This window comes from Hetaerina americana, unplaced genomic scaffold, assembly GCF_022747635.1.
Source record: "Hetaerina americana unplaced genomic scaffold, ioHetAmer1.1.p SCAF_187, whole genome shotgun sequence".
Classification (NCBI taxonomy): domain Eukaryota; kingdom Metazoa; phylum Arthropoda; class Insecta; order Odonata; family Calopterygidae; genus Hetaerina; species Hetaerina americana.
The window spans coordinates 369,568-381,816 of NW_027286749.1; the positions used below are offsets into that span (position 1 = coordinate 369,568).

At 42.9% G+C, this 12,249-nt stretch overlaps 1 protein-coding gene across 4 annotated transcripts in view; it reads right to left on the reverse strand.

The window, feature by feature from the left end:
• The window catches only part of LOC139687257 (afadin-like), a 266,733-nt gene that overhangs the window by 169,155 nt on the left and 85,329 nt on the right, over positions 1-12,249 (reverse strand). The window contains exon 1 of one of the 4 annotated variants that reach the window (XM_071584396.1): positions 6,130-6,177. The exons of the other annotated variants lie outside the window; for them this stretch is intronic. Within the exon in view, the coding sequence (XP_071440497.1) occupies positions 6,130-6,148 (19 nt within the window). The 5' untranslated portion in view covers positions 6,149-6,177. Of the gene's footprint in view, positions 1-6,129; positions 6,178-12,249 lie in introns of those variants that run through there. 4 annotated transcript variants of the gene reach the window in all.

Below are 12,249 nucleotides of genomic sequence, written 5' to 3' on the forward strand. Positions count from 1 at the left end.
GTCAGGTGTCTGCGGGCCGTTACAGTCAACGGATCGCAGCTAGCCGGAACCCTATTCGAGGGTCGCGTCACAAATTCACAATGCCACTTACCATGGAGCAATAATATGAGATAACATTTTGTGTTAAACTCGGGAGATCGGGTTCTGAGATCATGACAATGGTTAAGGATGCTTATGAAGATGAAGAAATACCCCAAGTGATGTTTTTTTTGCTTGCACAGTATGTTGCGGGAGGGTAGAGAGGAGGTTGATGATGAGGAATGCCCTCGACATCCATCAACCTTCACCTTTCGCACATCTTCATCACAGTGTGATAAAGATGTCAGACAGTAAAAATGAAAAATCGTTTCATTACATCAAATTCAAAGATTAGTCGGCAAAAATATCGGTTTAACCATAAAATATACATGAGAGATGGAAGGAATTTATTGAAAAAGTGTATGGTTAAGTCATTAGGCCAGCAGGGTTAGACAGGGAACATGATGAGATAGAAAGGGCGTTAAGGGAGATGAAATCAAAAAAAGCCGTGGAGATATTTCATTTCTAATATTTTACATCTTCGAGTGACATGGCCTTAGACGTCGTAACGACTTTCTAACATCCGCGTTGTACCATTTACGTTCCGTTCTATCTTTTATAAATTTGCTGGGAATTACCTATTGACTGCTGAGCGCGTGATCCCGAGGAAGTGATTGCACGTACGAGGGCGGTTCAATAAGTACCAGTGTTTAACGACAAAGGGCGTTCCTGAGGGAAGTTTATGTTATCATCGCGTGCTGCCATCGAACAAACGACGGTGAAACAAATTTCAGACTGATTTAAAGGTTAATTTCATTCGAGTAAGACGTGTTTCGTGATTTTCGCTAAGATGGAAAAAGAGCAGTATCCTTCGGTAATTCCCTTTTTGTTTTTGGATGGGAAGGAATGCGAGGAGATATAAGCAAACATGGATGCTGTTTATGGGGACACTTCGCCATCTATGACCACAGTTAGATATTGGTTCAACGAATTTAAACGCGGGCGAACATCTGTTTTTGATGAGGAGTGACCAGGACGCTCGGCAGACGTGGTTACCGAGGAAATCATTGAAAAAGTCCAGATCATGATTCTCGCTGATCGACGAACGAAAGTGCACGAAGTAGCAGAGGCCGTGGGTGTGTCGACCGGAACGGCAATTTATATTTTACATGATAAGTTGGCGATGAAAAAATTGTCGGCCCGACGGGTGCCGCGATTGCTCACGGTGGACAACAAGCTGATCTGGCTGTCAACTTCGAAGCAGCGTTTGCAGCAATTTAAGCAAGATCCGAAGGTGTTTTTGCGTTGAGTCATCACCGTTGATTAAACCTGGATTCATCATTACACACCAGAAACTAAGCAACAATCAAAACAATGGATTACTCCCGGTGAATCTTCTCCAAAGAAGGCGAAGATGGTTCGATCAGAAGGAAAGGTCATGGCGACGGTTTTTTGGTATGCAAATGGCGTCATCCTCATGGGTTTTTTAGAAAAAAGGAAGAACGATCACTGGGAAATACTAGAGTGAGTTATTGGACGGCTTTGACAAAAAATTGAAGGAGACACGGCCGCATTTGGCGAAAAAGAAAGTGCTGTTTCACCACGATAACGCACCCGCACATTCATCCGGAGTTGTTGCAGCCAAACTGCATTAACTACGTTATGAATTGCTGCCGCACCCCCCGTATTCACCCGATCTGACTCCCTGCGACTTTTTCTTATTCCCTAACATGAAGAAATGGCTCGCGGGAAAAATTAGCTCATACGAGGAGGTTATCGCCGAGACAGAGGCATATTTTGGAGAGTTCGACAAATCCTATTTTTTGGAGGGGTTAAAAAAATGGCCGGAACTTTGGGAGAAATGTATATTTCTAAAATGGGACTATGTTGAAAACTAAAAAAAAAGTTTTTGAAAAAACAGTTTCTTCATCTCTAACACGGGTACTTATTGAACCGCCCTCGTATATTCAGTAGTTCACTATTTACTATCTTCCTTAAAATTTGCAAATCTCCACCGATTGTAATGTCACCATCATTGTTTAGGGATGAGCCAATATTCTTGCGGGACTACTAAAAGCTTTAGGAAAATGTGAGAGGAAGAGGCTACATGGACTAATTTGTAGTATCTATGAGGAAGGGATCTGGCCGGAAGACTTTGTGAGATCAGTGTTAGTTCCTATTCCGAAAAAGGTAAAGGCTACATCTTGTGAGGACTTCAGAGCAATAAGTTTGACATCCCACGCAGCTAAAATTGTTCTCAGAATCACAAACAAAAGGATGGAGACCAGGGAAAGTGGTTACTAAGGGGATGATCAGTTTGGGTTAAGGAAGGGGAGAGGCCATTGCAGTAATGAAATCACTAATCGAGAGGTATATAGAATACAATCAGGATGTATTCGCCTGTTTCGTAGAATTCGAATAGGCGTTTGATAAGATTGAATTAGGTGGAATCAATAAATGTATTGCAGAAAATAGGAGTAGATTGCCTTGACAGGAGATTTATACGCAACATGCGTATGAAACAGGATGCGCAGGTGTCAGTGGGTATTGTGCACTGCAATGAAGACAGGTAAGATAGAGGGGTGTCCACCCAGAGGTCATTCCATGTATTCTGATCCCTTATCGACCGCGGGACCAATGACATCTTATGTCTATCTGTTCTATACTTAATCTCTTTAATATTATTGGCATGATCTCTCCTACCTAATGGGGGTAATAATAAATTTTTAGCATCATTGATAAGGAGACATCCTTCCAATTTATTCAAGAGATTTAATCGGTAATTTAACCTTCGCTCCGAGAGTAATTCCCAGCCTAGTTTATCTAATATTTTGGATGCGCTACTAAGTTTCTCATAACAACATTTCACAAATCTAGCTCCTCTATAATGCATGCGATCCAATTCAACAATTAATCCAACTTCGTGAGAATTCCATAAAATGGAAGCATATTCTAAATGAGGCCTAACCAGCGAAATATCAATTTCCCCTTTGACCTTTTCGTCACATTTCCCTAACACCTTTCCAATAAATCCTAATTCTTTGTTAGCTAGTGAGCATATTCTCCGTGTATGTTTCGCCCAGGAGAGGTCGTGAGTGAAGGCGACGCTAAGTATTTAATCGAGTATACACTCTATTTCGGTATTTATGATGCATTACCGTTCGGGAAGAAATTGCTCTTTTTCCAAAAATTCCTCACCACGTCCTTATTTTAATTTAATTTTAATTTCCATGCGTCGCACAAGCGTTTCATAGCAAATAAGGTCATCTGAAAAGGATGTTTTATCCTAAGGATTACGGATATCTCTGTAAACCACTATATTATCGTTAAATAAAGGTATCTTGACACTTAAATAAGGAATAACAGAGGTCCGCTAACGATTCCCTGGGAAACGCCATCTGTGACTTCCACTGCATTAGAACTGATACCATCAGCGACTACTCTTTGTACCCGACCATTCAAAAAGTCTTTAATCCAACCCCGGATACTTTAATCTATGCCATACACTTTTATCTTTGTGCGCAGTTTACAAGGAGGTGCTTTTTCGAGAACCTTTTTAAAATCTAGAAAAGCCTCGTCCACTGAATTATTGCTCTCTCCCGAACTAAGGAAATCATGAACAGTGCAAGTTGTGTCTCGCTGGACTACCCTTTCGGAAACCCTGCTCGTTATTCAACGATAACTCCTGACAATCTCATTAACGAACTAGCGGCAACACATGTATGTTCCGCGACCTTACATGATACCGATGTGAGGGAAATATGTCTGCGATTGCTGGGTTCTACCTTGTCTCCGCTTTTAAATATACGTAGGTGTTACGTTAGCCGTTTTCCAATCGCTGAGAACCCAGTGATCTACTGGCGATTTCTTAAATATCATATCTAGATACGATGCAATTTCCAACGCTATTTCCTTAAATATACGAGCGAGTATATTATCGGGGCCGGAGGATTTATTACCCTTGATATTTTTCAGCTTAAGTTCCATTACATGAATTTTCGGATTGGGCATCGGTTGTCGCAAACGATTTGGTAAGCTATCGGAGACATTCGGCGAGACATTGGTGAAGACTCTTAGAAAGAGGGAATTTAAAAAAGTTTGCCTGTACCAAACTGCTGGTTACTCATTCGCCTTTACCATTTTTCCGTGAATTAACTGTTGACTTATTTCACTTGTTTCACTCAACTGTTGACCAAAATACTTCCGGATTCTCTTTCAAATATTCAGTTAATTTTCTCCTCTTGAATTCACTTAAAACTTACCCAAATTCCTCCTTGGTATTCGCCCTACATAGCTTACGTAAAATCGTAAGTAAGCTCATTCCTTTTGTTGCCAGATTTCATTCCTAATATTTTACATCTTCGAGTGACCTGGCCTTGGACGTCGTAATGACTTTCTAACATCCGCGCTGTACCATTTACGTTCCGTGCTATCTTTTATAAATTTGCTGGGAATGAACCTGTTGACTGCTGAGCGCGTGATCCCAAGGAAGTGATTGCACATATACAGTAGTTCGCTATTTACTATATTCCTTAAAATTTGCAAATCTTCACCGATGGTTATGTCACGATCGCTGTTTAGGGATGAGAAACTTTTGATTTGCAGATCTACTTCTACATAGTTGTTACAGGCCGCCGGAAGACAATTATCATTGCTTTCGGCGGCCTGTAAAACGCGCATACCTAAGATTCTTTTAGATTCGGGACTTCTGATGGAACACTAAACGCTTTCCAAATCGTTACCTGGAATTACCTCAGCTCAGCTGACGCAAGAATTCTTAACTGCAATAAAGACATCACCCCCAATACTATTTACTCCGCCGTTTCTGTAAACGGAGAAGGAGTTTGGGAAAATTTCACCGTCGACAATATCAGTTGATAACAAGCTTCCTGTTCGAATAATTATATCTGCACCTAAGCTTCGAATAAGGGGATGATATTCCGTGACTTGGTCGTTTTAAACTTCCCAAATTTACTACTAACACGGATAATGTTTCCTTGACATTACGGTTACTTGAATATTTAACGGGGACACTTTTCCTTTCATAATCGAATCTCTTGTAAACGTTTCCATCCTACCCGCTACACACCAGGCGGTCTCAGACGTGTGATGAACACCAGAACGGTTCACTGGGTTTCCTACACGATTGAATCGCCGGCTGAAGGTCGACGCAGGACGCCCCGATATCCCTGAAGAAAGCACGCTACCTCCGATTGATGCCTTCCCATCGGATCCAAACCAGAGGTCCCTGATCAATCCGCAAGGGGACTAGGCTGCACATCGAGGACACATCAACCCCCCCCCCTCGCCGCCGCCCACCCGCTTCACTTCACACGAGTTCAATTCCCTGAAGGGAAGGATAGGTAAAGTAAGCATTTTCATTAATATATTATGTTCTCAATGTCTCGTCTAAACCCTTCTTGTAATAAGCAAGTCCTCACATGTGCATAGATAAGTATACATCACTTAGATACACGATGAAATTTAAAAAACTTCATTTTTGATGCATCATGCATGACATTGAACCACCCCCTGCCACATACCCTAGCGGTGGCTAGCAGGGTACCACGTTGAAATAATCGCAGTCCACGTTTCACAGGAAACGGGAGTTCCATACTAGTGAATTATTACCCCGGCCAGAGAGGGTGGTGGGAGGGGGGGAGGGACACTGACCGATTCCTAATGGGGGAGGGGGGGGGGCGCTTAACCGATCACACCGGCGCCCAAAAAACACGCGGTGTGCCGGGAACATTCGCTTGGAGGTATTTCTTCGTCATAAGCGATCACGCCATTCGTGATTTCAAATTCACAATTTCGAAAATTGGTATCAGACGAACTAGATGGATTATCGATTTCGCCCTTTAATAGTGCGATGCATTATATATGGAGGCCACCCTGCGAATCCATCGGGGGCATAAGAAGCAGCCTAGGTCACCGACTAAACTGCGTCGCGAGGGCATGCCGTCGCGCGCCATCTAAATGGGGTTGGGCACGAGGGCAGGGAGAGGGGGTGCGAACGACCGCCACCATGGAAGAAGGCGCCCTCCGGCTGAGCGCGAGGAGGAGGGAGTAAAACACACACGGAATATATATATATATATAGATACGCACTTCTTATCCCCCAGTCCATCTCGAGGCGGCGGCAGGCGGACGCGCAGGTCTGGGAGGACACGGAGGACAAGGGAAGAACGGCCCCGGTCACACTCGCTACCCGGCATCACCACTAATGGGGCGGGGATGGAGGGGGGAAAGGTGCGCGCGCATGCCCAGACGGAGTGCGGGGGAATAGGGAGGGAGAGGAATCTCGACGGCTGAGGAGGCCACTTCACGACGATGGCGGAGGATCCGCCGTTGTGCAATTAACCAACACCAATCGGCGACATTATTCATTCAATTATTGTGCTAAGCGCGTGTGCGAGCTTGCATGCGTATCGCACACGGATAGATATATACATATATATATATATATATATATATATATATATATATATATATATATATATATATATATATATATATATATATATATATATATATATACATACACACACACACACACAAGAGGGTCATCCGGAAAGTAGTACCCGTTCGTGCCGCATGAAGTGCTGACGACGCGAGTAGCCGCTGGACGAGGTCAGATAGCTTCAGTGGCTTGTCTGCCTTCTCTGAGCCAAGTTGCGTGACGCTAGCATTGTCTGTGTTGTTTCTGTGATTGTTTACAATGTTTAAAAAAATTGAGAACGCCGCCAGTTGTGAAGTGAGGGCAGTGATTAAATTCCTCAATGCAAGAAACGTTCGCCCATGTGATATTCATTGCCAATTAAAGGAGGTGTATGGAGACAATGTAATGGACGAGTCGTCTGTTCGGCGGTGGTGTCGCAACTTCAACATGGGGAGGGGGAACACACACGACGATGAGCGTTCGGAGAGACCGTCTGTCATTACAGACCAACTGGTGAGCTCAGTTGACGAATTCGTGAGGAACGATCGGCGCGTCACAATTGATGACATCTGTGAGCATTTTCCCAATGTTTCTCGAACAATTGTTCATGAAATTGTTAAACACCATCTGCATTATGCAAAAATTTGTGCAAGATGGGTCCCTCGCGTATCTCAATGAGCTGGCGGCGAAGGACTATGCAGCAGGAATACAGAAACTTGTCACACGTTATGACAAATGCCTTAATTTGCTTGGAGATTATGTTGAGAAGTAGTTTAAAGTATCCTCTTTCAAATAAAATTTTTTATGTTTGTTAATATTTACTTTTGTGTCTTTATTTCACGAACGGGTACTACTTTCCGGATGACCCTCGTGTGTGTGTGTGTGTGTGTATATATATATATATATATATATATATATATATATATATATATATATATATATATATATATATATATATATATATATATATATATATATATATATATATACTCTCGTGTACACACGAGAATGAATGACGCGCTCCCTCACCAATCAGCGGTGAGCGGACGACTGACTCGAAATGCAACGCAAGCGTGCATGGATACAAATCCGAATGCAGGCGACTCGGGCATCGCGGGTCTAGGAGCAAAATAAGGAAACGCTCCTGAGGTCGCCAACGCACGAAATCCTTGCAAATCGGAACTGACAGCGGCAGGAGAAAAGAGGAGGGCCGGAACAAGTTAATATTGGAGGAATGTGGAACGTTAGGACCATGTTGGGAGCGGAGAAATTGGTGAATATGTGAATAGTCGCAGAGCGAGTGATGGAGAGAGGAAATGAGTACGGGCTGAGCGAGGTGAGGTGGAAGGTGGCGAGAGGCGATACGCGGGGGGTATTTCCACCACAATAATAAATTGAGGGCACTAATGGGAGATGTCTGCGGAAATGTTATGTTTTCAAAGAAGAGTGCGCCCATTTTCCATAATGTCTTGGAATCCAGAAATGGAGAACACATTTGATCAATAAGTTTGTATACTCATGAAACTAAATGATTGATACACGTGCAATATTAATGCAGACAAACATTCAGTGTCACTGAAGTCCAAGTCGTGATACTGCAGTGAATACCATTCGTGACGATACCCATTTCCAAATATTGTGTGAGTTCTAATGAAATAATTAAGGACAGATACCTCCCAAGTTAAAATAATTGTCAAGGAACAAAGTGCCTAATTATTTGCATCATCTGCTTCAAAATAGAAAATGTTTCGACTTAATGTGGGATCTACTTACGGACAATTTTTTCTTTCATCTTCAGAAACCGAAGTTGTCAATTCCTCTTAAGGACACGCTATGTGAAGCCAGCAATGCTGTATGCGAGTTGCATTTTGGGGACCATGGGTTTAAATGGCATTTTGAAATAAATAGGCCAATTGGAGCTGCCGTTGGGGCGAGCAAGGGTTAACATTTGATGTGGTGCCGTCCGTGTCCCCAAATCCGCCCGAGCACCCCTCCGACTAGTGCGCGCCTCCTGCAACGCGTTCTCTGCTCAGTGCTGCCCTCCCATTGAGCATTACCGTCTTACCAACTAACTCTTTGATGAGATGGCCTCACTTAATTGTGAAGGAAAAAGTATTAGGATTGATCCAAAACTCGATGATATCGTTCAAAAGGAACTCGAGGGTGATTGTATTACAACTACTTACATAAATATTTTAAACGGTTAGTATAACCAATTAGTACTGAAAGAGAAGAGCAAATATCATGTCTTTATTGTTCCAAAAATGTGTTTATTGGTGAATACTGAGGATAGAAATGATGTGTTGGTACGTTACTGAAAATTCCATTCTCTGTCAGATGCCTTCGACTTAAAAAGGGCCTACCTCTCCTTGTCCTGAAACATACACGGCCCATGCGAAAATGTCAAATTTGCAGTTTTAAATCATCTCTTCCTTGTACCATTGTGTCAACAAAGACATTCCAAAATCACATAAGTGAATCAATAAATGCCACGACCAGACCTCCCACCATCAATCTTTTTCCCTAATGCCCCTCCGTAACTTTCAAACGCCCCGCCAACTTATCAGATCTCCTAAAATCAAGCAGCCCACTCCTTAGAGCCCTGCCCCGTCTCAAAGCCACTCCCATTCCCTGCATTAACCTAGTAACAAAATATGTCTTATTTTAAGAACCCGAGCCCCATCCCTCTCCCACCTGCTTCTTAACTCTCTCCCACCTTCCCTTTGATAAATGCTATAGTGTCTCACTATAGCATGTATCTGTATAACACTTAGCACTAGTGGACACAGACAAAAACACACATTAACATAGATTAACATGAAAACATATATTAACATGAATAACATTGACCCCATCCCCTCATGGCTACGCCACATCAGAAAATATTCCTTCAATCTCGCCCCACACATCGGTCACTCGGAGTTTCTTTTGGCGTGCATCACATTAAGCACTATTCCCAATGGTGCCACAGAACTAAGAAGGTTAATTAAGGATCTTAATATCATCATTACTTCCGCGGACAACGGTTATCTTAAACAGATCAGATTACATAAGGGAGGTAGACAGACAACTCTCGGATTCATCTGCATGCCGGCAAATCCCCGAATATCCAAACCCCGCACTTAAGAAGGAACTTTTCGAATTTCTCGTGTCCAACGGGCCAAATGAGGGTCAATCTCCTTCAGACCTGACCCTCCTCTCCCCTCTCCACCCACGCACCCCTCATTTCTATATCCTTCCTAAGATTCACAAGCCTGGGAATCCCGGTCGTCCGATTTTATTCTTTCATCACTCCCCAACCGAAAGAATCTCTGCATTTGTAGACCACTATGTCCAACCGATAGTCCATTCCCTACCGTCACACACCAAGATTCTTACCATTTCCTGGAAAGGCTAAAAAATCAACCTCCCTCCCTGCAGATACCGAGATTACTATGGCCACTATAGATGCAACATCCCTATACACATCGATTCCCCACTCAGAAGGTCTCTCCGCTCTCAAACACTACCTCTCCCAACGCCCTGAGCCACACATACCCAGCACAGATTTTCTCCTTAGCCTTTCCGAGTTCATCCTCACCCGCAACTCTTTTACCTTTAACGATAAATTCTTCTTGCAAATCAAGGGCTGTGCCATGGGTAGCAGGTTCAGCCCTTCCTATGCAAACCTCTTTCTTGGTCTTGCAGAGAAGAAATTCCTGTCAAAACAACCACTGAAACCTCTATTGTGGCTCAGATACATCGATGATATCTTCTTCCTCTGGCCACATGGTACCAATTCCCTGAAAGCTTTCATTTCCGACCTCAATGCTTCGTCCTCTGCATCCTTCAGTTCTACAGTTTCCTCCTCCCAAATCACCTTCCTGGATGTAAATGTAACATTAATAGACCAAACATTTCACACCTCTGTACATATAAATCCCACAAATAAACAGCAATACTTACACTATGATAGTTTCCACCCATATCACACCAAACGCTCCACCCCTTATTCCCTGTCCATTAGAGGACAGAATTTGCAATGACCCCGACTCCCTTGATAGTTATCTTTCAAATCTACACTGTTCCCTCCTCAAACGAGGTTATCCCTAATCCCTCCTGAACAAAAGGATCCGAAAACATGCCTACACTCCCAAACCTTCCTCCGCCGCGGAACCCCACCCTCTTTCAATTTGCAGCACATACTTCCCGGGCTTAGGATATACGATTAATCCTAAAAGACCTCTACCCTATCCTCAAAAATCATAATCCCGCCGCCAACCTTTTTCCCAGATGTCCCTCAGTTACTTTCAAACGCCCCGCCAACCTATCCGATCTTCTCAAATCAACCAATCCTCTCCTTAAATCCCCACCCCATCCCAAAACCACTCCCACGCCATGCAATAAACCCAGATGCAAAACATGCCCTATTTTCAAAACCAAAATCCCATCCCTCTCCCACCCGCTTTTTAACTCTATCCCACCAATTCCCTCCTCTACTTGCACATCTAGCAATGTAGTTTACCCGCTGAAGTGTCAATTTTGCCCTGTCTATTATATTGGACAGTGTACCACACCCCTTAATAATAGAATTAACAACCACCGGGCCTCATGCAAGAATTCTTCCCTAATTGATATGCTCCCTATCCTCAAACACGCCTCCGAACACAACACTCCCTCTGATAAATGCTATAGTGTACCCATATTAGCACCCCTCCCACCCTCTGATCCTCCACTGAAACTCAAAACATTAGAGCAATCCTTCATCTGGCTCTTGGAGTCCTGGAATTGGCCAGTAATCAATATTAGGCATTAATTACCCTGCTCAAAACATATTGTGCGGATCCGCTTTAAATAAACTGGGCTTCATTAAACGGGTGGTGCAAGAATATTAAAGGAATTAGCTGAAGACATTGCCCCGTTTTTACATATTGTTTTTCTAAAATCGATAGAAGAAGGCTCAGTGCCTCGCGACTGGAAGCTAGCCCATATAACTCCCATCTATAAAGGCGGCGATAGGGATAAACCAACCAATTACCGACCCATTTCTTTAACATCGATCTCTTGTAAAATATTTGAACACATTATTGTCACTTACATTATGAGATTTCTTGATAGTAGGAAAATACTAATCCACAACCAGCGCGGATTTAGGAAAAGCAGATCTTGCGAAACACAACTTGGTCTCTTCATTCACGATATACTTAGAACGGGAGAAAACAACACACAAGTCGATGCAGCATTCCTGGATTTCAAAAAAGCCTTCGACAAAGTCCCACACAATAAACTGTTACATAAACTTAAATACTATGGAATCAATGAGAAAATAATTAATTGGATTAGAGACTTCTTGTCAAATCGCAAACAAATAGAAGTCATAGATGGGTTATGCTCAACGGATAGAGATTTAACTTCGGGCGTCCCCCAGGGAAGTGTAATAGGGCCTCTTCTGTTCTTAATATACATAAATGACTTAAGCACACACGTCGGTAGCAATCTGAGGTTATTTGCTGACGACACAGTGGTATACAGGGAAATAAGGAGCCAACTAGATCGGGAGCTACTCTCTAGAGACTTAGACAATATCTCAGAATGATGCAATACATGGGGATTAACACTTAATATAGATAAATGCGCAGTTTTGAAATTTTGGAACAAAGGAAGCGAGGAACAGGATATAAAATACGAAATAGAGGGTTCAGTACTGACTACGCCCAATCAAGTTAAATATTTGGGGGTTGTTCTAACACCACGCCTTTCATGGGGAGCAAATATCAGGACAATATGTGGATGAGCTTTAAAGAAACTTG